Genomic DNA, 25,731 nt, shown 5'->3' with positions numbered 1-25,731 from the left:
AGCAACTGGTTATTTATTAAAATGTTATATTGCGCTGGCTAGATACTTAATTGAAGAGGTGTGATGGTTGAAAATAGTTGACACATTCCTTTTTTGTCTGTGAAAGATGAGGAGAAAGAAAACAACAGGGCATCTAAACCACATTCAACACCAGCTACCCTMCAATGGTAAGTGTTCGTATATTCACCTCTTTCCTGACCCGTTTATTTCATTATGTACTTTTTGGTGAAAGTATGGAACTTGGTCCAACAAAATTCAATCAGATTTGCATAATGTTGCATTGTCCTAAAGCTGTAATTCTAGAGATGCAATGCTAATTCAATGTTCTCTACGCATGAACTATTCTGCACATTTATTTTGTATTATTTGATGCATTTGCAATTTAGCTTTTTGTTTGTTGATCAAATGAACAAGTGCATTTCCCTATTTTGTTCTTATATTGTTTGCAAAAATATGTTTGAGGATTCTTTGTATACAGTTTTAAAATGTAATCAAGTAAAGATGAAGGACATAATTGTAACATCAAACAGCACCTTTTAAGAAGCGAACTATCAACTTATCAGCTTTAGTGAGCATTGTAAGGGTGCTTACAGTTTGCATTTACAATATGACATGGATGCCGCTGTTGAGCTGGAAGGATGGTTTTATTAGTATAATGGCTTTTTCACCAAAAATACATCTTTTCATGCATTCATAGGACCAGAGACCTGTGTAGTTGCACCTTTTATGATCAGAAGGGAATAATATGCATTAGACACAATTTAAACAGTAAGCTGGCTATGTCAAGACGTTCTCCTTCGTTTAATTATTTGTTGTCTGTACCTGATATTTCATTCCTTCTGGTGAAAACACAATGGTGAAAACACTTGATCGGTCTGTTTGTTGGAGATGTCATTTTTTGAAGGGTGGTGAATATGTGTTTATCAGTCATTTTCATGCCACTGTAGTTGAAGCAGGTTGGTTTGTGTAGTGTTCAATCAATCAATCAAATGTATTTATAAAGCCCTTTTTACATCAGCAAATGTCACAAGGTGCTATACAGAAATCTAGCCTAAAACCCCAAACAGCAAGCAATGCAGATGTAGAAGCACGGTGGCTAGGAAAAACTCCCTAGAAAGGCCGGACCTAGAGAGGAAGCAGGCTCTGAGGGGTGGCCAGTCCTCTTCTTGCTGTGCCAGATGGAGATTATAAGAGTACATGGCCAATAAGGCCAGATCGTTCTTCAAGATGTTTAAACGTTCATAGTGTTGTTGTCATACACATAGATTCCTATTTAGATAGATATACCTGGTCTATGGGAATATAGAGGAGCGTTGTAAATACCCAGGAATTACACAGTCATTCACATTTCAACAGCAGTGAGGGAACTTCCCATTATCATCTCACTCCTGAAATTGTCCTTTTTGTTGTGGTTTATTGCTTGAGGGAGGTGTTCACGAGTCATAATATTGAGGATTCTTGTGAAATGTTCTTATTTAACGCTGCTCTGTAATAGGACAGATAAAATAATAGTCGTTGCTTTATTTTCCACTTAAAATACAGGTGTACATAGCCTCTTGATAATTATGAGTAATAGCAGACATCACAGTTCATTTTATGTTCATGAGATGTTCAAAATAACTTTTTTTATCATCCTCAATTGTATAACATGTATGCTACTAAGAGTGATTGATCACAACCAATAAGTGTTTTATAGCACTTTGAAGCTCTTCACGCATGTTGTAATGCTTAGTTTTGTTAAGTATTTATGCTATACAGTGGCGATATTATGTTATACAGTAGAGTATTTATGCTATACAGTAGAGATATTATGCTATACAGTAGAGATATTATGCTATACAGTGGAGATATTATGTTATACAGTAGAGTATTTATGCTATACAGTAGAGTATTTATGCTATACAGTAGAGATATTATGCTATACAGTAGAGATATTATGCTATACAGTGGAGATATTGTGTTATACAGTAGAGTATTTATGCTATACAGTAGAGATATTATGCTTTGACATGATGGTTGTAGTTCCATCTTTCCCAGATGTAAAAAAATTAATCCACATGTAATTTCGCAAAGTAGCTCCTAATTTAGGTTAGATTATTCATCTAATATGGTCCACTAGAAAATAACCTGCCCTTGACTGAATAGATACAGGAGTAAACTGGGTAACACTTTATTTGGATGCCGGTAGATACGGTAGATGCCAGACTAAAGATGTCTTTGAGGTCGGTAAGAAGTCCATGGTATTCGGGGGGGATTGACTGACAGGTCTGCTTTTCACCTACAGGCTGGAGGAGAACTATGAGATTGCAGAAGGGGTTTGTATCCCCCGCAGTGCTCTCTACATGCACTACCTGGACTTCTGTGAGAAGCACGACACACAGCCTGTCAACGCCGCCAGCTTTGGGAAGGTAGGACACAGCACTCTGCCCCGTCACTGACCAGTTTAACAGGAAACTTAGGAGGGCCTGCTTGGTTTAGCCCAAACTAATGTTGTGAACATAATACGTACTTCACAGAAAGAGAAAGTGAAATAGTCCCATTGGTGCAGTAGGCTATACCTGCGTAGGAAGGTGACCATCTTTCAGAACTATCTTCTTCATAGACAATAGTAAAACATGAAGGGGGGAAATAAATAGCATTGAACAAGTATGCTTACTGATTGTGTATGTAAATCAGTCTCATGGCTTGTTACGGTATATTTGCAAAGTAATATCGACATGTACAGTGCCTTCGGGAAGTATTCAGACCCCTTGACTTTTTCCACATTTTGTTACGTTACAGCCTTATTCTAAAATAGATAAAATAAATTAAAATCCTCAGCAATCTACTCACAATATCCCATAATAACAAAACAAAAACATGTTTTTTAGACATTTTTGCTAATTTATTAAAAACTAAAAACTAAAATACCATATTTACATACATTTTCAGACCCTTTGCTATGAGACTGAAAATTGAGCTCAGGTGCGTCCTGTTTCCATTGATCATCCTTGAGATGTTTCTACAACTTGAATGGAGTTCACCTGTGCTAAATTCAATTGATTGGACATGATTTGGAAAGGCAMACACCTGTCTATATAAGGTCCCACAGTTGACAGTGCATGTCAGAGCAAAAACCAAGCCATGAGGTTGAAGGAATAGTCCGTAGAGCTCCGAGACAGGATTGTGTCGAGGCACAGATCTGGGGAAGGGTACCAAAAAATGTCTGCAGCATTGAAGCTTCCCGAGAACACAGCGGCCTCCATCATTCTTAAATGGAAGAAGTTTGGAAATACCAAGACTCTTCCTAGAGCTGGCCACCTGGCCAAACGGAGCAATCGGGGGAGAAGGGCCTTGGTCAGGGAGGTGACCAAGAACCCGATGGTCACTCTGACAGAGCTCCAGAGTTCCTCTGTGGAGATGGGAGAACATTCCAGAAGGACAGCCATCTCTGCAGCACCACCAATCAGGCCTTTATGGTAGAGTGGCCAGACGGTAGCCACGCCTTAGTGACAGCCCACTTGGAGTTTGCCAAAAGGCACCTAAAGACTCTCAGAACATGAGAAACAAGATTATCTGGTCTGATGAAACCAAGATTGAACTCTTTGGCCTGAATGCCAAGCATCACATCTGGAGGAAACCTTCCAATAGGACAACGACCCTAAGCACACAGCCAAGACAACGCAGGAGTGGCTTCAGGACAAGTCTCTGAATGTCCTTGATTGGCCCTGCCAGAGACTTAAACTCGATCAAACATCTCTGGAGAGATCTGAAAATAGCTGTGCAGCAATACTCCCCATCCACCCTGACAGAGCTTGAGAGGATCTGCAGAGAAGAATGGGAGAAACAACCCAAATACACGTGTGCCAAGCTTGTAGCGTCATACCCAAGAAGACTCGAGGCTGTAATCGCTGCCAAAGGTGCTTCAACAAAGTACTGAGTAAAGGGTCTGAATTCTTATGTAAATGTAATATTTAAGTTTTTTAATATATATAATTTAGCAACAATTTCTTAAAACCTGTTCTTGCTTTGTCATTATTGGGTATTGTGTGTAGATGTTGAGGGGGGGGGGGGTAACGATTTAATGAATTTTAGAATAACAACCTAACCTAACAAAATGTGGAAAAAGTCAAAGGGTCTGAATACTTTCCGAAAGTACTGTAGTTATTGAGAGTCAACGGAACAGCCCACTGTCGGTTCCTCTGAAAACCGCTGGACTGATTACACAGCTAGAGTAAACATGCTCGCCTCTGTTCCCGAAACCCAGAGAAGCCCGTTTACCCACCTACTCCTAGCCACCCCGAACACCCGGACCCTGACCCCCAGCCCCATCCTCATCCCACTCCCCCACCCCATCCCTCCCCAGCTCCTGTCGGAGGATATTGAAAAAGAGAAGTGGCCTGGATTAATGTGTAATTAAAGGAAATCTGGAAGGGTGAGATGTTGCGGAATGTTAGATCAGTGGCTGGAGCAGTGTGGGGTGTCCTTTAGGAAGGCTTCATTGATTCGGGACAAAAAAACGAGCAAGGGCCTGGGCTGCCTCCCTGTCTGCTCATTTATCAAGCGGGGCCTGACAGAAACTTCACAGCTTGGCCTCTTTTTTCATCCCGCACAATGGAAAGCTCCACTGTTTGCTAAAGTTTCTGCACCAGGAGCTGAACCAAGGAGCCAATCTCATGGACAAAAAGAAAGAGGGGGAGGGGAGAGAATTTGTAGGGGTTTTTAATATATAAAAAATAATACCCCTGAACATGTAAAAAAAATGTATGGTTCCCAAAGCCTTTTTCTCCAATACAGACCCCCTGGGATTAAGGCTCTGGGAACTTCACAGCTCTTCACATCTAGAACAGACCTCATTAAACAGATACTAACCCAAAACATTTTAGATACTTTCACTTGATTCATTGATATGTTCAATATGGATTTTCCTGTCATTCTTTGAGCTGTACAAGAATATTATTAATTCTAGATGGGGTAGTTACTTCAGCCGCTAGCTGAGGAAATTGTGGACTTTTTTCTCGAGTTGTCCTTTTAGTGTATCTCTTCCTTTACATCTACAGTGTGATATCCTGTCAAGAGAGATAATGCATTTTTAATTGGTGCTTTACATGGGGGATATACACATCAAAAAGCATGAAGAATCTCACAGAGGAAAAATAATTGATACACTTCTAATTCTCTGATTCTAACAGATTATTAGACAACAGTTTCCACAACTAACCACAAGAAGACTGGGGACTAGGGGACAGTCAAAGTAAGTCAACGTTGTTTTCTACTTTTCTGATCAAAATTCCTCAATGCATAAGCTGTCATGTCCTTCTTTGTGCACATTGGTTTTGGTACTTTTTTCATTAATCCAAGAGAAATACCATTGTTTTGTATGATGAAAGTTAAAAGCTCAACCTTTCAACGAAAAAATACTCAGTATCGGAGAATGAAAGTTGGATGGAGATAGTGAAGAGTGAGAGCCTGCTTTTAAGGATTCTTCAAGCCAGTACTCTTCACTATTTGAGGATGCAACCCCTCAAAATCCTATGATGACATGCCACACCCTCACACCCTGATTAAGGCTCTTTAGTGGAAATGTTGGTCAAATAAATCCACAGCAAGAAAAGATGACTGTGAAAACTTTATTTTCCATTTATACACATCTCTAACAACTATTCCCTAAAGGTACCACTACTATGGCATCGCTGTGAAGGAGAGTTCCCAGTACTACGATGTGATGTACTCCAAGAAGGGGGCGGCGTGGGTGAACGAGACGGGCAAGAAGGAGGTCACCAAGCAAACAGTGGCGTATTCACCACGCTCCAAACTGGGGACGCTCCTGCCAGAATTTCCAAATGTCAAAGACCTAAATCTGCCCGCCAGTCTGTCAGAAGAGAAGGTAAACAGGACTCTAAAACGTCCCACAACCCCCTCCTCTTTCGTCCAACCAACCTTTCGTCCCTCTTGCACCCTCTGGCTCTCTCCTTTTATCTGCCCCGGACCTTCACTGAGTCTGGGTTAAGAGAAGAAGGACCTTGAGGATTTATATGTTTCTGGCTTCTCACTAACTCTTAATCTTGTGGGGAGATAATAAGATCCAGTGCGGGACAAAGGACAAGCTCTAGCTGTCCTGCTTTTAAAAGAGAGGGTCATCATTTTCAATGGTTTGTGAGTTGCTGATCTCTAAAGCTGGTTTTATGTAACATAGTTTTGGTGTGGGACCTGTTGCAGGTATTTATTGCTGCTGAGGCTTTTGGAAGGGATTTATTGTCTTGTTTTTTGTATCAATCCCTTTGTGTATTATATCACTTGAAAACACTAGCTGCCGTATAAATATTGTAGTTGAATCCAGTTCCCTGATTAGAATATATCCTAACTGAAGCAGCATCCTGGTCATTCCCAAAGAAAGTCACTAAGAAACAGTATGTCCCTTTGATAAGTAGCAGTGTGTTACCGACTTGGACCACGTTATTGCCATGCATTTAGAGTACATTAAAAAGCATTCAAACCTCTTGACTTTTTCACATTTTGTTACGTTACTGACTTATTCTAAAATGGATTAAATCATTTCCTCCCTCAGTCTCCACACAATACCTCATAATGACAAAGCAAAAACAGGTTTTTTGACATTTTTGCAAATTTAGACAACATTTTTAAAAGAAATACCTTATTTACATAAGTATTCAGACCCAAAACATTTCTGCAGCATTGAAGGTCCCCAAGAACACAGTGGCCTCCATCATTCTTAAATGGAAGAAGTTTGAAACCACCAAGACTCTTCTTAGAGCTGGCCCCCCGGCCAAACTGAGCAATCGGGGGAGAAAGGCCTTGGTCAGGGAGGTGACGAAGAACACGATGGTCACTCTAACAGAGCTGGGAGATGGGAGAACCTTCCAGAAGGACAACCATCTCTGCAGCACTCCACCAATCAGGCCTTTATGGTAGAGTGGCCAGACGGAAGGCACATGAAAGCCCGCTTAGAGTTTGCCAAAAGGTACCTAAAGCACTCTCAGACCATGAGAAACAAGACTCTCTGGAGTGATGAAACCAAGATTGAAATCTTTGGCCTGAATGCCAAGCGTTACGTCTGGAGGAAACTTCTAATCAAATCAAATCAAATTTTATTTGTCACATACACATGGTTAGCAGATGTTAATGCGAGTGTAGCGAAATGCTTGTGCTTCTAGTTCCGACAATGCAGTAATAACCAACAAGTAATCTAACCTAACAATTCCACAACTACTACCTTATACACACAAGTGTAAAGGGATAAAGTATATGTACATAAAGATATATGAATGAGTGATGGTACAGAACGGCATAGGCAAGATGCAGTAGATGGTATAGAGTACAGTATATACATATGAGATGAGTAATGTAGGGTATATAAACATAAAGTGGCATAGTTTAAAGTGGCTAGTGATACATGTATTACATAAAGATGGCAAGATGCAGTAGATATAGAGTACAGTATATACATATACATATGAGATGAGTAATGTAGGGTATGTAAACATTATATTAAGTGGCATTGTTTAAAGTGGCTAGCGATACATTTTTACATAATTTCCATCAATTCCCATTATTAAAGTGGCTGGAGTTGAGTCAGTATGTTGGCAGCGGCCACTAAATGTTAGTAACAGTCTGATGGCCTTGAGATAGAAGCTGTTTTTCAGTCTCTCGGTCCCTGCTTTGATGCACCTGTACTGACCTCGCCTTCTGGATGATAGCGGGGTGAACAGGCAGTGGCTCGGGTGGTTGTTGTCCTTGATGATCTTTATGGCCTTCCTGTGACATCGGGTGGTGTAGGTGTCCTGGAGGGCAGGTAGTTTGCCCCCGGTGATGCATTGTGCAGACCTCACTACCCTCTGGAGAGCCTTACGGTTGTGGGCAGAGCAGTTGCCGTACCAGGCGGTGATACAGCCCGACAGGATGCTCTCGATTGTGCATCTGTAGAAGTTTGTGAGTGCTTTTGGTGACAAGCCGAATTTCTTCCGCCTTCTTCACAAGCTGTCTGTGTGGGTGGACCAATTCAGTTTGTCCGTGATGTGTACACCGAGGAACTTAAAACTTTCCACCTTCTCCACTACTGTCCCGTCGATGTGGATAGGGGGGTGCTCCCTCTGCTGTTTCCTGAAGTCCACAATCAAGTCCTTTGTTTTGTTGACGTTGAGTGTGAGGTTATTTTCCTGACACCAAACTCCGAGGGCCCTCACCTCCTCCCTGTAGGCCGTCTCGTCGTTGTTGGTAATCAAGCCTTGATTTGGCACCATCCCTACGGTGAAGCATGGTGGTGGCAGCATCATGCTGTGGGGATGTGTTTCAGCGGCAGGGACTGGGATACTAGTCAGGATCAAGGGAAAGATGAGCGGAGAAAAGTACAGAGAGATCCTTGATGAAAACCTGCTCCAGAGCGCTCAGGACCTCAGACTGAGGCGAAGGTTCACCTTCCAACAGGACAACAACCCTAAGGGCAACGACATAAGCACACAACCAAGACAACGCAGGAGTTGCTTCAGAACAAGTCTCTGAATGTCCTTGAGTGGCCCTGCCAGAGCCCGGACTTGAACCTGATTGAACATCTCTGGATAAACCTGAAAATAGCTGTGCATCGAGGCTCCCCATCCAACCTGATAGAGCTTGAGAGAATCTGTAGAGAAGAATGGGGGAAACTCCCCAAATACAGGTGTGCCAACCCTGTAGGGTCATACCCAAGAAGACTCAAGGCAGTAATCGCTGCTAAAAGTGCTTCAACAAAGTACTGAGTAAAGGATCTGAATACTTATGTAAATGTGATTTCAGTTTTAATTTTTTTATACATTTGCAAACATTTCTAAAAAACAGTTTTTGCTTTGTCATTATGAGGTATTGTGTGTAGATTGATGAGGAAAACAACTATTTAATCAATTTTAGAATAAGATTGTTACATAACAAAATGTGGAAAAAGTCAATAAAAGTCTGAATACTTTCCGAATGCACTGTGTACTCAGCGTTCTCTGCATTTTCCCACAGGTGTCAACGTTCATCATGATGTACAGAACTCACTGCCAGAGGATACTGGATACAGTAATACGCGCAAACTTTGACGAGGCAAGCCACTTTTCATATCTGTCCATCTCAATATCTCTCTCATCGTCACTCAATGCATAGGTTTACCTAAACTGTATTCACATCCTACCATACCTTTGTCTGTACATTATGCCTTGAATCTATTCTATCGCGCCCAGAAACCTGCTCCTTTTACTCTTTGTTCCGAACGTACTAGATGACCAGTTCTTATAGCCTTTAGCCGTACCCTTATTCTACTCCTCCTCTGTTCCTCTGGTGATGTAGAGGTTAATACAGCCCCTGCAGTGTCAAACTCCACTCCCATTCCCCAGGCGCTCTCATTTGTTGACTTCTGTAACCGTAAAAGCCTTGGTTTCATGCATGTTAACATTAGAAGCCTCCTTCCAAAGTTTGTTTTATTCACTGCCTTAGCACACTCTGCCAACCCGGATGTCCCAGCCGTGTCTGAATCCTGGCTTAGGAAAACCACCAAAAACCCAGAAATTTCCATCCCTAACTATAACATTTTCCGACAAGATAGAACTCCCAAAGGGGTTAGAGTTGCAATCTACTGCAGAGACAGCCTGCAGAGTTCTGTCTTACTATCCAGGTCTGTGTCCAAACAATTCGAGCTTCTATTTCTAAAAATCCACCTTTCCAGAAACAAGTCTCTCTCACTGTTGCCGCTTGCTATAGACCACCTTTTGCCCSTAGCTGTGCCCTGGACACCATATGTGAATTGATTGCCCCCCATCTATCTTCAGAGCTCGTGCTGTTAGGTGACCTAAACTGGGACATGCTTAACACCCCGGCCAACCTACAATCTAAGCTTGATGCCCTCAATTTTACACAAATTATCAATGAACCTACCATGTACAACCCCAAATCCATAAACACGGGAAACCTCATAGATATCATCCTAACCAACCTGCCCTCCAAATAAACCTCTGCTGTCTTCTCAGCAATCACTGCCTCATTGCCTGCGTCCGTAATGGGTCTGCGGTCAAACGACCACCCCTCATCACTGTCAAACGCTCCCTAAAACACTTCAGCTAGCAGGCCTTTCTAATCGACCTGGCCCGGGTATCCTGGAAGGATATTGACCTCATTCTGTCAGTAGAGGATGCCTGGTTATTCTTTAAAAGTGCCTTCCTCACCATCTTAAATAAGCATGCCCCATTCAAAAAATGTAGAACCAGGAACAGATATAGCCCTTGGTTCACTCCAGACCTGACTGCTCTTGACCAGTACAAAAACATCCTGTGGCGTACTGCATTAGCATCAAATAGCCCCCGCGATATGCAACTTTTCAGGGAAGTTAGCAACCAATATACACAGGCAGTTAGGAAAGCAAAGGCTAGCTTTTTCAAACAGAAATTTGCATCCTGTAGCACAAACTCCAAAAAGTTCTGGGACACTGTAAAGTCCATGGAGAATAAGAGCACCTCCTCCCAGCTGCCCACTGCACTGAGGCTAGGAAACACTGTCACCACCGATAAATCTGCGATAATTGAGAATTTCAATAAGCATTTTTCTACGGCTGGCCGTGCTTTCCACCTGGCTACCCCTACCTCGGTCAACAGCCCTGCGCTCCCCACAGCAACTTGCCCAAGCCTCCCCCATTTCTCCTTCACCCAAATCCAGATAGCTGATGTTCTGAAAGATCTGCAAAATCTGGACCTCTACAAATCAGCTCAGCTAGACAATCTGGACCCTCTCTTTCTTAAATGATCTGCTGAAATTTTTGCAACCCCTATTACTAGCCTGTTCATACTCTCTTTCGTATCGTCTGAGATCCCCAAAGATTGGAAAGCTGCTGCGGTCATCACCCTCTTCAAAGGGGGAGACACTCTAGACCCAAACTGCTACAGACCTATATCTATCCTACCCTGCCTTTCTAAGGTCTTCGAAAGCCAAGCTAACACACAGATCACCGACCATTTCGAATCCCACCGTACCTTCTCCGCTATGTAATCTGGTATCCGAGCTGGTCATGGGTGCACCTCAGCCACGCTCAAGGTCCTAAACGATATCATAACCGCCATCGATAAGAGACAATACTGTGCAGCTGTACTCATCAACCTGGCCAAGGCTTTTGACTTTGTCAATCACCACATTCTTATCGGCAGACTCAACAGCCTTGGTTTCTGAAATGACTGCCTCGCCTGGTTCACCAACTACTTCTCAGAGAGGTCAGTGTGTCAAATCGGAGGGCCTGTTGTCCGGACCTCTGGCAGTCTCTATGGGTGTGCCACAGGGTTCAACCCTCGGGCCGACTCTTTTCTCTGTATACATCAATGATGTCACTCTTGCTGCTGGTGATTCTCTGATCCACCTCTACGCAGACGACACCATTCTGTTTACTTCTGGCCCTTCTTTGGACACTGTGTTAACTAACCTCCAGACAAGATTCAATGCCATACAACTCAACTTCCGCGGCCTCCAACTGCTCTTAAATGCAAGTAAAACTTCAACCGATCGCTGCCCACACCTGCCCGCCCATCCAGCATCACTACTCTGGACGGTTCTGACTTAGAATATGTGGACAACTACAAATACCTAGGTGTCTGGTTAGACTGTAAACTCTCCTTCCAGACTCACATTAAGCATCTCCAATCCAAAATTAAATCTAGAATCGGCTTCCTATTTCGCAACAAAGCATCCTTAACTCGTGCTGCCAAACATACCCTCGTAAAACTGACTATCCTGCCAATCCTTGACTTCGGCAATGTCATTTACAAAATAGCCTCCAACACTCTACTCAACAAATTGGATGCAGTCTATCACAGTGCCATCCGTTTTGTCACCAAAGCCCCATACACTACCCACCACTGCGACCTGTACGCTCTCGTTGGCTGGCCCTCGCTTCATATTCGTCGTCAAAACCCACTGGCTCCAGGTCATCTATAAGTCTATGCTAGGTAAAGCTCCGCCTTATCTCAGCTCACTGGTCACCATAGCAACACCCAACCGTAGCACGCGCTCCAGCAGGTATATTTCACTGGTCACCCCCAAAGCCAATTCCTCTTTCAGCCGCCTTTCCTTCCAGTTCTCTGCAGCCAATGACTGGAACGAACTGCAAAAATCACTGAAGCTGGAGACTCATATTTCCCTCACTAGCTTTAAGCACCAGCTTTCAGAACAGCTCACAGATTACTGCACCTGTACATAGCTCAACTGTAAATAGCCCATCCAACTACCTCATCCCCATACTGTTATTTGTTTTATTTATTTTGCACCCCAGTATCTCTACTTGCACACTCATCTTCTGCACATCTATCACTCCAGTGTTTAATTGCTATATTGTAATTATTTCGCCACTATGGCCTATTTATTGCCTTACCTCCCTTATCCTACTTCATTTGCATACACTGTATATAGACTTTTTCTGTTGTATTATTGACTGTATGTTTGTTTACTCCATGTGTAACTCTGTGTTGCTGTTTTTGTCGCACTGCTTTGCTTTATCTTGGCCAGGTCGCAGTTGCAAATGAGAACTTGTTCTCAACTAGCCTACCTGGTTAAATAAAGGTGAAATAAATAAATAAAATAAATTATGCCCCTTTATTTACCAGTCCCACTAAATGGAACAGGCCTTTGTGGTTATTTTTTTGTGGACTTTTTTTATTCACTTGTTGAAATTGGTAAAAAAAATAAAAAAAATATGAGCTTCCAAATTAAAACCTCCCATTTTCATGATCTAATCTCATAACCCTTAATCAAATGTTTATGTTACCAGCCTATCACAAGAAACTGCTTCTAACCTGAATTCATCTCATGAGAAATATTGTTTAAGTCTCTCAGTCTCTTTAGTTGTATTGTATGTGATGTTAAGACAATAGCCCTCCTATAACCCTCCTCTCTTGGGTGTCTCCAGGTCCAGAGCTTCCTGCTGCACTTTTGGCAGGGCATGCCCCCGCACATGCTCCCTGTCCTGGGCTCCTCCACTGTGGTCAAACATGTTGGGCGTCTGTGACTCCATTCTTTACAAGGCAATCTCTTGGGTTCTCATGCCCACAGTCCTTCAAGCACTGCCTGATAGGTGAGTGAGTGTGCACCTATCCACTTATCCTTTCCACCTATCCCAGGGATGAGTAATACCACAATCCTGTGTTTTAGCCCAACATTTCAAATTCATAGACAGATCTATGAATGCAAGACTGACAGTCCATGAGATCCACACAATTGTTTTAAACATACTTTGACCGTATATTGTTTGTTTAAAAAGACTGTCATGGCAAACGCGCCATTTTGAGAGCTTCCCACTGGGCACACACTGGTTGAATCAATGTTGTTTCCACGTTATACAATTACGTTGACCCAACGTGGAATAGAAGTTGAAATACATCTGTGCCCAGTGGGGTTGGGACTATAAGGTTCTATCTGCCTAAAGATGATTCTGAGACAATTGGCTTTAAAGTTCTGAACCCTCATTGGTTTGAATGTTGTCAGCGATTTTGATCTTCTTTTTAACTTAACAACACGAATTGGGGTATTTAGAGTATATGGGTAAAGAACATTGAACAGAACAAGGCTATGTCAATAACACATTTTTTTGGCAAAAATGCAGATAGAACCTCATAGTCCCAAGCTCTCGTTTTGCCTCGTTATTTGTGATGAAATTTAGATGTACTCTATGTGTGTTGAATTCCAGTTTGACCCAGGTGATCCGGAAGTTTGCCAAACAGCTGGATGAGTGGCTTAAAGTAGCACTTCACGACCTGCCTGAAAACCTGAGGAATATCAAGTTCGAATGTAGGTGTCTGCATTGAAAAATAACATTGTTACTCTTACTCCTATTATGACAACAACGATGATATACTGAGTCTTAGAATACGAATAAAGCGCCGATTTTAGAATACTGGTTCCGATAGCTAAATGGTATTCTGTATAAAGCACAACAGTTCATATTTCCTCTCCCTTTTATCCACAGTATCTAGAAGATTTTCTCAGGTTCTCAAGCGGCAGACATCTTTGAACCATCTATGTCAGGTAGCTATATCCCTGTATCAATGTAATGAAATCCATATGAAGATATGACTGATAAAGGTATATGCAGTGTGTATCACTATCTAATAATGCACTATCTAATAATTTGTGTGTTGCGTCTCTGGGAAGGCGTCGCGGACGGTGATCCACAGTGCAGACATCACCTTTCAGATGATGGAGGACTGGAGGAACGTGGACCTGAACAGCATCACCAAGCAGACACTTTACACCATGGAGGACACACGGGAGGAGCAACGGCGGCTCATTATCCACTGTAAGGGCAAGACAAGTACACACGTAGGGATGCAGACACAGACTTATGTACACACACACACACACACAATCCCTGTAACAGCATTCACATTAAGTTACGTTTAGTCCCAAAGTCTAGAATCCACATTCTAAACAACCCTCTTGAGCTCCAATACACTTTACTTAAATTGCTTGCTCTCCTTCATGCATTGTAGGAGAGAAATGCACTTCATTCCCACCCACACAACACAACTGCCAATAACACACAGTAGATGTCACCCATTGGACAATCATTCCCACGGCCAGGAAAGTCAAGCCGTAATGATGGAGGCTGAAAGGTTAAGCAAGTTGACTCTGCTCTGAAACACCCCGTGGAGCATCTCAAATTCATTTCAGCAGTATCCCTCTGAAATGGCCGTGATAGGGTCACAGGTCACAGATTGGCTGGTGTCGCATAAAAAACTCTCATTCTGTTCTATTAGACAGAGAGAAATGATGCACTATAGCAACAAATAAGATGCATAGCCACATACAAGACATACTGTATATGCTGCTGGTTTTGGTAGTTTGATTGATTTAAGTAATGGTTATTTAGGTCCACCCACTACAATTTTCCACTTCTTCATTTGATCCAAATTGCTATCTGTCAAGGCTCTCATCTGTGTAGACAAGTATGGGACTTTCTTCACCAGTTACAAATGTATGTGGCCTGAATGATGACATAGGCTATGTGTTGACAAACTGTGGCTAGATGCAGCTCTCGTCTCCTTCCTCTCTCAGTGTACCAGGAGTTTGACCGTCTGTTGGAGGAGCAGTCTCCTATAGAGGCCTACATAGAGTGGCTGGACTCCATGGTGGACCGCTGTGTTGTCAAGGTCAGTTAAAGAACTCATGACTTCATATTTCCACAAAAACATATTTTTTTATGCCCTGTTAAGATCTAGGATATATCATCAGAAAACATCCAGACATCCTCTTGAGGCATGTGCTTTCTACTATTGCTACAGCATGGGGTATGATGTTTGTAAGTGGAAACTATAGAAATAACCTCTTCAATTGTCCCCCTAAAAATTTCCACAGTGACGTATGTGTAAGTGACGTACATTTACCAAGGCCATTCTGGACGACGATGTGTTATTTTATTGTTGAAGTATATTTATACAGCAAATCAGTAAGGATTATGGCCCTTTAAAAATAAACTATGCATTTGAATGACATCCGTTTCTCCATGCTGACGCAGAGCCACTCTCCTAGTTAATGATGTCTTCATGGCTCCCATTTGCGGCCATTATGCTCCAGATATGGGCTTGTAAAATGTTGTTGCCCTGGCAACGTCCTGGACTCCCCAGACAATGGTTCAATGGGAAGGCTTGTCCCCAGGGGCAAATTAAATAGTTAACTTGTTGACATGTTTTTCGTTCCTGAGGGTTAAGCCCCAATACGAACCCAGGGGTTAATTCTCTCCCTCCCCAACCCTTCCCCTTCTTTTCTCATGGAAATGTCCCCTTTAGGTGGCAGGGAAGAGGCCTGGGTGCCTGAAGAAGGTGGCCCAGCAGTTCCTGCTCATGTGGTCGTGCTTCGGGACACGAGTCATCCGGGATATGACCCTCCACAGTGCGCCTAGCTTCGGTGAGTGGTTGGATCTAGCATTGGGCTGGGGCATGTATCAGCCGACACAGGAAAAAAGTTTGTTATAGGGGGGTTATGTAATGTTATTGGAGCATGTTGCTGGTGTCACTAGTGTCAGACAGTAGTTGACTAGAAAATACTTTGAAGAACACGAACAGATTACCCAGGGCATTGTCCCAAAACGTGCTGAACTGAGATATGAATATGCTACTATGGACATAGGTCCAAAAGTAGTTTAAGCCCTCACCCCATTTTTGGGAAATGATAATAAGAAAAGTTGTGCGCAGACTCAGCAGAGAATCCCCTCCGATTGTTCTCCCAATCCAAAACAGGGGGAAAGCGTGGTCGTAAGATGGCTGCGTTGTTGGCATGGCACCCCTAGCCTTTACTTTACTAGCTAGCGGTGCATGACCAAGGCACTGAAATATATAGGGGCTGTAAAATGTTTAAAAAATGACTCCCCTTCCCTATCCTCTCCCCTTCAGGCCTGTCTGTAAATATCAAAGCCACAGCTGGTTGCAGTGTTTTGATAAAGCAGCTCTCTGTGCAAAAACAGTTAATTAACAATGGCTACCCCCCCCCCCCCCCCYCTTCCCCAATGTGTTTGCCTATCTTTTCAATTTTATGACCAAGCAGTATTACACTGCTCCATTCCGTGGCTGGAGTGACCAGCACAATGTCACGGTTGTGTCACGCTCCTTTCCTTCCCCAGCGACAGTCTCAGTCATCTCCCATACCAGACCCAGGGGTCAGCTGTCATATTTGGGACAGTGACTTTGTACCAGGAAACAAGAAACAGCCCCCCGTCTCTTTTGATGACAATGACTGCCCAGTCTTTCTGCTCCCTCACACTGCCTGTTCAGTTGAGTGTGCTGCTATAATAATCAATGGTGTACCTCAGTTTTGCGAAGCCTGCCCGAAAGGTCAGAGCAAAGGTGTGTTCAGCAGTAGTTATATCGGATGAACCATGACTAGAATACTGTATATACATATAAAGTGGGGAAAACAGTATTCAAGTGACCAGTGTTCAATGACTCTATATACAGCTGAAGTTGGAAGTTTACATACACTTAGGTTGGAGTCATTAAAACTCGTTTTTTCAAACACTCCAGAAATTTCTTGTTAACAAACTATAGTTTTGGCAAGTCGGTTAGGACATCTACTTTGTGCATGACACAAGTCATTTTTTCCAACAATTGTTTACAGACAGATTATTTCACTTATAATTCACTGTATCACAATTCCAGTGGTTCAGAAGTTTACATACACTAAGTTGACTGTGCCTTTAAACAGCTTGAAAAATTCCAGAAATTATGTCATGGCTTTAGAAGCTTCTGATAGGCTAATTGACATAATTTAAGACAATTGTAGGTGTACCTGTGGATGTATTTCAAGGCCTACTTTCAATCTCAGTGCCTCTTTGCTTGATGTCATGGGAAATTCAAAAGAAATCAGCCAAGACCTCAGAAAAATAATTGTGGACCTCCACAAGTCTGATTCATCCTTGGGTGCAATTTCCAAATGCCTGAAGATACCACATTCATCTGTACAAACAATAGTACGCAAGTATAAACACCATGGGACCACGCAGCCGTCATACCGCTCAGGAAGGAGACGCGTTCTGTCTCCTAGAGATGAACGTACTTTGGTGCAAAAAGTGCAAATCAATCCCAGAACAACAGCAAAGGACCTTGTAAAGATGCTGGAGGAAACAGGTACAAAAGTATCTATATCCACAGTAAATTGAGTCCTATATCGACATAAACTGAAAGGCCGCTCAGCAAGGAAGAAGCCACTGCTCCAAAATCACCATCAAAAAAGCCAGACTACGGTTTGCAACTGCACATGGGGACAAAGATCATACTTTTTGTAGAAATATCCTCTGGTCAGATGAAACAAAAATATAGCTGTTTGGCCATAATGACCATCGTTATGTTTGGAGGAAAAAGGGGGAGGCTTGCAAGCCGAAGAACACCATCCCAACCACGGGGGTGAAGCACTGGGGTGGCAGCATCATTTTGTGGGGGTGCTTTGTTGCAGGAGGGACTGGTGCACCTCACAAAATAGATGGAATCATGAGGTAGGAAAATTATGTGGATATATTGAAGCAACATGTCAAGACATCAGTCAGGAAGTTAAAGTTTGGTCGCAAATGGGTCTTCCAAATGGACAATGACCCCAAGCATGCTTCCAAGTTGTGGCAAAATGGCTTAAGGACAACAATGTCAAAGCCCTGATCTCAATCCTATAGAGAATTTGTGGGCAGAACTGAAAAAGTGTGTGTGAGCAAGGAAGCCTACAAACCTAACTCAGTTACACCAGCTCTGTCAGGAGGAATGGACCAAAATTCACCCAACTTATTGTGGGAAGCTTGTGGAAGGCTACCCGAAACGTTTGATCCAAGTTAAACAATTTAAAGGCAATGCTACCAAATACTAATTGAGTGTATGTAAACTTCTGACCCACTGGGAATGTGATGAAAGAAATAAAAGCTGAAATAAATCATTCTCTCTACTATTATTCAGACATTTCCCATTCTTAAAATAAAGTGGTGATCCTAACTGACCTAAGACATTGCATTTTGACTAGGATTAAATGTCAGGAAGTGTGAAAAACTGAGTTTAAATGTATTTGGCTCAGGTGTATGTAAACTTCTGTACTGTACATAGGGCAAAGCAGTCTCTAAGGTACAGGGTAGAGTACCAGGTGGTAGCTGGCTAGTAACATAGACGAAAGTTCACGACAGTGTACTGGGCGGAGGCCGGCCAGTGGGGACTGTTTAACAGTCTGATGGCCTGGAGATAGAAGCTGTTTATCAGTCTCTCGGTCCCAGCTTTGATGCATCTGTACTGTCTAGATGATAAAAGCGAATAATTGAAATGTGCCCTTGAAACTAGCTTTGTTAAGCTGCGTATGTCAATATACAGAAACTTTAATATCACCTCTCTCTCTGTCTTCCTGTTTGTAGGCTCGTTCCACCTGATCCACCTGATGTTTGATGACTATGTGTTGTACCTGCTGGAGTCCCTGCACTGCCAGGAGAGGGCCAATGAGCTCATGATGTCCATGAAGGCAGAGGGCAACACAGGTCAGACCCCCACCCTGTCAACAACTACTAAGGGAACTGCTTCCAATACTACTACTACTACAGCACTGCATTGCCACTGCAACTATTAGTATTACTACAATCACAATTACTAGTACTACAATTTCTACTACTTTTACCTTTTACTCCTACTATTACTACTAATAATAATATTACTAATACTTCTGTATAGGACTTTGGGAATGACCTGTCATACTACCATCAGTATTGCTGCTGCTACAAAAACAACCAGAAATGCATTTTAACAACAACAACAACAAAAACTACATGTATTTTGACAGTACTGATATTGAATGCTGTATGAAGTACACTGACTCTTGAGGACATAAGAACCTGCTGTCTCTCGAATAGTTTATTGACCTCTGACCCCTTCTTATAGCTGAGCAAGCGGAAGAGATGATGCTGACGGAGACCACGCCCACATCCACGTCCCCAGGGCCCTTCTCCCCGGCCAAGTCTGTCACCTCAGTGGGGGTCCCAGCCGCCAGCTCCCCCGCTGCTGCCCAGTCCCCAGAGTACACAGGGGCCACAGCCACCACAGGTGAGAGAGACAGACAGCAACACTGGGGGACTGGGGAGGGAATCTGTAAGTGGGGAGTGTTGCTTGGTTATTGAGCTAATACTAGACTGGAGCTACAATACTATAGAAGCAATCCCACATGTCTGTGGTCATGTTCTGTAGGTAATGTTACGATTATATCCAACAAAGTACATCATGTCAGATTAATTAATTAATACATAGCAGTTGAATTAAATGATTTATTAGAATGGGCATATCCTGCCTGTGCTCATGCATTGGGTTGGTTTCTAAGGGTCATGGCAAGGTAGATTCCTCTGTGCCAATCCCTTTGTCTCTGTGTGTGTATGTGTTACGTGTGTGTGCCAGGAGCTGTTCAGTCATATACCTGGTCCCTTACGTACACAGTGACAACGTCAGGCGGCACCCCTTCTGAGGGCGGACAGCAGCAGCCTTGCATGCGCAGTGGTGCCCCAGTGCCCCCTCCCTCCTCCGCCCATCGACTGCCAGTCTACGCACACAGGGATGAGCACGGGTGAGCTGTCATAGAGGGATTATGAGCTCTCATAGATGGCTGTTATGAGCTCTCATAGAGGGCTGTTATGAGCTCTCATAGAGGGTTGTTATGAGCTGTCATAGAGGGGTTATGAGTTGTCATAGAGGGGTAGTGAGCTCTCATAGGGGGGTTATGAGCTGTCATAGAGAGGTTATGAGCTCTCATAGGGTGGTTATAAGGTCTTATAGGGGCATTATGAGCTCTCATAGTGGGGTTATCTGATTTCTTACAAAAAAATGTATGGAAAACATTTAAAGTACTACATTGAATACATGATGTTGACCTGTTTTTGTGCGTGCTCTCCAGGTTCACTGGGAGCTATAACTACGGAAGCTACTCCAACCAGCACCCCCACTCCATCCAGAGCCAGTACCCCAGTCTGGCCCATGAACCGGGCATTCCTGCCCCCCTCCATTATCCCGCCTACCACCGCACTTCTACACAGGTCAGTCCAAACTTGGACTCCCAAATTACAAATCAGACCATATCACCTACATTCACCTGAGAATCTGCTAACGGTGTATACTGGATGGAACCACAGTGGAGAAAATTCTGTAACTTTATACTGTACTACGCACATCCAGTTGAAAAGCGTTAACTTACATTAGCTTGATATTAGTCTCTCAGAGCACACACAACATTTGGTTCTGGTTGCCGATTGACTTTATATTTGCTCAACACTTTTAGACCCTTTGTCATCCAACATATATCTTTCTGGCCTGTTTGATAATGCTGAAATTTAGCCACAGAGTCAACAATTCCAACTTTTCACACAGTTCACCACACCTGCAAGACTTTGTTGGTGACAATAGTTGTTCTTGGCTTGGGTCCTGGAGTGGACTCCATTGTATTTCATTGACGTCAGAGCAGAGAGGGAAGAAAGCCAGTGAAACACTGTATCAAATCCATTACAAAGAGAAAAATTAGACAGTCTGCTGGGTTATTTGACAGAGGAAAGCTGTGAAATCACCTAAAAACCATAGTACATTATTACAGAGGCGCTATACCCACTGACATATGTGGCATTGAATCAGGCAGAATGACACAGAAGGCATACTTGTTTATTTTTCTTCAACGTGCCACTAAAGACCTCCCTCTGATATCTATTCACATCCCTATGTAATATAGATGTGATATTCCTGGTTGGGTTGTAGGCGAGGCGTCAATTCTATCCTAGCTTTTGTAAGGTTGAATTTTACACAAGGCGGTAAATCAGAGAGGAATGTTAATATGAACAGGATGTGTAAATGAGAACGGGGCTCGTTAGTATGCAAAACACACTCTATAGCATGGCATGCCGGGGGGGTATACAAGAGTGAGTGTGAAAGAAGAGAGAGAGAGGAATCCAGCAAGAGCAGGCGAGAGGAGGAGGGTGCAGCAGCATTGTGGTGGTGTTGGTGTCGGTGGAGCTCATACACTGTTATGGCGTCCGCATGCTTCCCAGCTGAAACAGTTCGGAAGAGTTTGTGCATATATTATGATGACATTTTGTGAYGTTGAKTGAGGGTTTTTTCGGATGTTCGGTCACACACATTTTTTTCTAGAGGCAAACCGAAGTCTGTAGCCGAAGTCTACACCCCCTCATCGGTGATTGGTCAACAGTAGGGATTCTTCAATAAAGTATTTGTTGTCCTTCAATGAGAGACGACTCATTTTCATGCACATTTTTTCTTTGAGAAATACTGCACCAAACATCTTAGTTAGATGTAAAACTGCRCGACTAAGAAATCCTCGGCAAAAAACGTAAAAATGTTGGTCCAATTTCTTGAGTTATTTTAGATTAATTCTGACTATTTTGAGGAAGTGGTTATGGCATCTCAAGATGGACAAACAGTACTATTGCCATTTTTTTCTCATATTTCAAGCGAATGTCTTTTAAGGGATTATGCGAGCACGCTTGCTCAGTTCTGCTAGCCGATTTCAGCTAGGCACCAGCCGAACTGAAGCATACTGATGCCTTTAGCCATAGCAGCGAGTGGTGTGAGTTGACCCTTCTGATGGTAATTTCCTGTCAAGGGTCCTCCAGCCTCCCCCGTCTTTGTAGTGGGAGGAGATCAGCTGGTCGTCAGTAGTCTGAATCCCCCTCTCCTCTCTTATCCAGAGCGACTTAAGGCGTCCGCATGCTTCCAAGCCCAAACAGTTCGGAAGAGTTCATGCATATATTATGAAAACATTTTGTGACGTTTCTGTTCGTTTTGGACTTAGGTAATGTTTTTTTCAGCTGTTCAGGTACACAAGAAGTGGTAGCCGAAGTCTACGCCCATTYGTCGGTGATTGGTCAACAATAGGGATTCTTCAATAAAGTCTTTGTTGTCATTCAACAAGAGACGACTCGTTTTCATGCAAATTTTTTCATTGAGAGATACTGCACCAAACATCTTACTTAATGTAAAATTGCGTGACTAAGATCTCCTCTGCAGAAACGTCATAATTAATGACAGATTTCTTGAGTTATCTTAGATTAATTTGGACTATTTCGAAGAAGTGTATACTGGCTACGGCGTCTCAAAATGGACAAACAGTACTATTGCCGCTTTTTTTCTCATTTTCCCTTTTAAGGGATTATGCAAGCACACTTGTTCGGTTCACCTAGCCGAACTGAAGCATGCTGACACCTTTACAGAAGCAATTGGGGTTAAGTGCCTTGCTCAAAGGCACATCGAAAGATTTTTCACCAAGTCGGCTTGGTGATTCAAACCTGCCGCCCCTCCCCTCTCCTCTAATCCACACCAGCGGAAGCAGCAGACAGTGAAAGATGGTCTAGCCAGTGGCCCGGGTCCCTGTTCTCTGCTCTGCTGTGCCTCCCCTTCCCACCACTCAATAGTCTCTTCACCTCTCTGAGCCAGTGGCCATAGACCCCATAGACCAGGTTAGGGGGGTATTTATTAAAATATTGTTATTCAATGGTCTCTTTTCAGCATGAACAAGAGGTCGCTGAGCCACCCTGACCCGTGATGACAGCCTTTTTCCGTTCCACCATCCCTCATAATCAAACCGACTGTTGCCTGTGTGTTTATATTTAGTGGGATAAAGAGGAAAGACTTTTACTTCCACTTTTGTCCGCCCTGCTCTGAACTTAAATCGGGCACAATGTGTGCGCTTTGTCTGAGTGGGTCTGAGAGGATCTCTCAAGAGGAAGGGAAGGAGAAGACACAAATGGGACACTTTGTTGGATTTCTTGACCAGTCCCAAATATTTTGTAAGAGGAGCTGATTCTGTCCTTGCTGTTAGTCGTCAGTCACCCTGGGCAACGAAAATACTACCGGCTGACCACTTATCCTAGTCCAACGCTCATCTCAGTTTCAGGAAGTGACTTATTTATGTCCATCATTTACAACGTTTTGGTGTGCATAGGGGTTCTACTGTTGACGTTTATTATGAATTATAAACTTCATAGTGTTAGAGAGAAATCAAAGATTTGTGTTATGTTACATATCATTTATTACATAAGGGCCAGTAGTTTTGCCCAGTAATGTTACGTGACCAGGAAAAACTCTGGAGTCCAGCTATAGCCTTATTAGGGGCGGGGGGTTTCTTCGGTCAGGTCATGTGTTCAGGGAAAAACCCAGCCCTAGATATGATACATACATGTTACATACAGTATAATACCATAACCCTAACACCCAAGATTCTCTTCTGTTTGGCAGTACCCACTCAACAGCCAGATGTCACGGATGGAGCCCTGCTTGATGGGAGGTACTCCTCGGCTGCACCCTACGCCTGTGACCCCCCGGTGGGCTGATGTCTCACCGGCCAACAGCTGTTACACCAGTCCCCCTATACACTCCTCCCGCTACGCCGCCTCTGGAGACATGTACTCCCCCCTGGCCCCTCGCAGGAACTCTGAGTATGAACACTCTCAACACTTTCCCGGTTTCGCCTACATCAACGGAGAGGCCACTACAGGCTGGGCCAAGTAGGCTTTCAATTCAGCCCTCAGAGAGAGGAGCTACCCTGGGCACAGTCATGCCCATGCAGCCTGCCTGCCAAGCCTATGGATGCAAACGTCCCACTGCCTTTCTCCAACACGACCCAGAGGCACCTAATCAGGAGTATAAGTGTAATGGTAGGGGAGAGAGGCTGCAGAGTAGCAACACTGGGTTACCTGAGCCACAGGCCACAGCACAGAGAACCAAGCTAAGATTCAGGACTTCTTCTCACATTACACAATCAGAATATTGTGGCGTAGGCCTAGTCTGTTCAGGGCAGCAATCATCTCAATGGTGGAGCTGTTTGCAGAAAATGGCAGTGCAAACGGAGGCAGTCGGAATAATCTCACATATGGAAGTGTGCAGTGTGGACTACACAGCTGTGCCTTTGCAATCGATGAACCCCCATCCCTGCAGTCGACCTACAGATGTAGGATCTTAGTTTTATCACCCTGTTGTTGCAGGAGATATCCTGCACAGTAGTAAATGCAAATGTGTAGTGTATTAAAAGGTTTTAAAAGGCTTCTAGAATTTGTAATTTCCACTTCAAAATGATTTGCCTTAACAAAAAAATGTATCAAATGCTGCAGGATTATTTTCCTGCAGTGAGAAACTGGTCAAATGAAGATCCTACATCTGTACCAAGTCAAAAAACACTCATCACCCCTCTCTCCCTGTACTCAGCCACTAATGTACGCAACCAATGTAACTCTGTTAACGTTGTCCACTGTGGCTGACATAAGTACAGTCTCTTAACGACGTACGCTGTTTTCACTTGGTCAGCACCACCTCATTGCCTGTGTGGGCTCAGAGCAGGCCTCTCAGACGCTGTTCAGAAGACAAGCTTCAGCATGCTGCAGAACCAGGGTCGTATTCATTACGGCACAACAGAGCAATACATTTTGCAACGGAAAATTAATATAGTGTTTCTTATTGGGTTCAGGTTGTCATTCCCTATTTCAGTCTGTTTTCTTCAGTTTGGTGGCTAATGAATACAACCCAGGATGGATTGCCTTATTGTTTCACCGCTGGAGTGCTGTGCCTCAGCCAGATTATTTGTGTGCTTTGTCACAAGCTCTGTTGCTGTATTTGTGAGAGGAGGAGGAGATACTATAGATGTATTTTCTGTAACTTTGTAACATGGTGTTCTTTTTTTGTTTGGTTTTCTGTGTTACGGTTGGTATTTTGTTCATTTCTGTATGGATAGTGAAGGAAGCATTAACCTAGGTTTGTGTGTTTCATAATGCACTCAAAGCTACTGTGGACCTATTACCCTATGGGTAGGAATAAAAAGGAACAAATATCAAAGTGTAACATATATGAACTCTAGTCACTTTTTTTCTGTAAATAAAAGCACTCGACAACTTCTGTGGTGACAACTGTTCCAGTTTAAACTGATATGTATGTGGAATTATTTGCTGCCACATAAATAATTTTGAAAASCCCAATCAAAATGTGGACCGTGTTCTTATTTCTTCATTCTTCTCTTCTCTCAAACACATACCATTGGTAATAAACATGTCACTGTTCTGCAGTCTGTGTATAGCCTAGAAACCTTGTTCAACCTCATAGTTTTGGCCAGGCTAGTTTCTTTCCACTGGAATTCTCCAAACGAACTTGCCTGACTGATACAAATGTTGCTATTATTTCTTGATATTGATGATACACTGATCGTGCTTTGGAAATGTTGATCAATACATTTTCAGAGGAGTGTTCAGTATTACAATGCAATGACACC

General features: G+C 43.1%; 1 protein-coding gene across 1 annotated transcript in view; it reads left to right on the top strand.

The window, feature by feature from the left end:
* The window catches only part of rfx4 (regulatory factor X, 4), a 28,396-nt gene extending 3,085 nt beyond the window's left edge, over positions 1-25,311 (top strand). The window contains 17 exon segments of the mRNA XM_023971718.2: positions 107-167; positions 2,285-2,408; positions 5,172-5,233; positions 5,653-5,866; positions 8,980-9,057; positions 12,893-12,970; positions 12,972-13,057; positions 13,670-13,770; positions 13,949-14,007; positions 14,134-14,278; positions 15,037-15,131; positions 15,768-15,885; positions 18,854-18,973; positions 19,371-19,532; positions 19,878-20,043; positions 20,371-20,509; positions 23,712-25,311. Of these exon segments, the coding sequence (XP_023827486.1) occupies positions 107-167; positions 2,285-2,408; positions 5,172-5,233; positions 5,653-5,866; positions 8,980-9,057; positions 12,893-12,970; positions 12,972-13,057; positions 13,670-13,770; positions 13,949-14,007; positions 14,134-14,278; positions 15,037-15,131; positions 15,768-15,885; positions 18,854-18,973; positions 19,371-19,532; positions 19,878-20,043; positions 20,371-20,509; positions 23,712-23,984 (2,081 nt within the window). The 3' untranslated portion in view covers positions 23,985-25,311.
* Positions 25,312-25,731: the final 420 nt, after the last annotated feature.

The sequence above is a fragment of the Salvelinus sp. IW2-2015 genome, linkage group LG26 (genome assembly GCF_002910315.2).
Source record: "Salvelinus sp. IW2-2015 linkage group LG26, ASM291031v2, whole genome shotgun sequence".
Classification (NCBI taxonomy): domain Eukaryota; kingdom Metazoa; phylum Chordata; class Actinopteri; order Salmoniformes; family Salmonidae; genus Salvelinus; species Salvelinus sp. IW2-2015.
The sequence above is the reverse complement of the archived record's forward strand: the minus strand, read 5'-3'. Positions and strand labels throughout refer to the sequence as shown.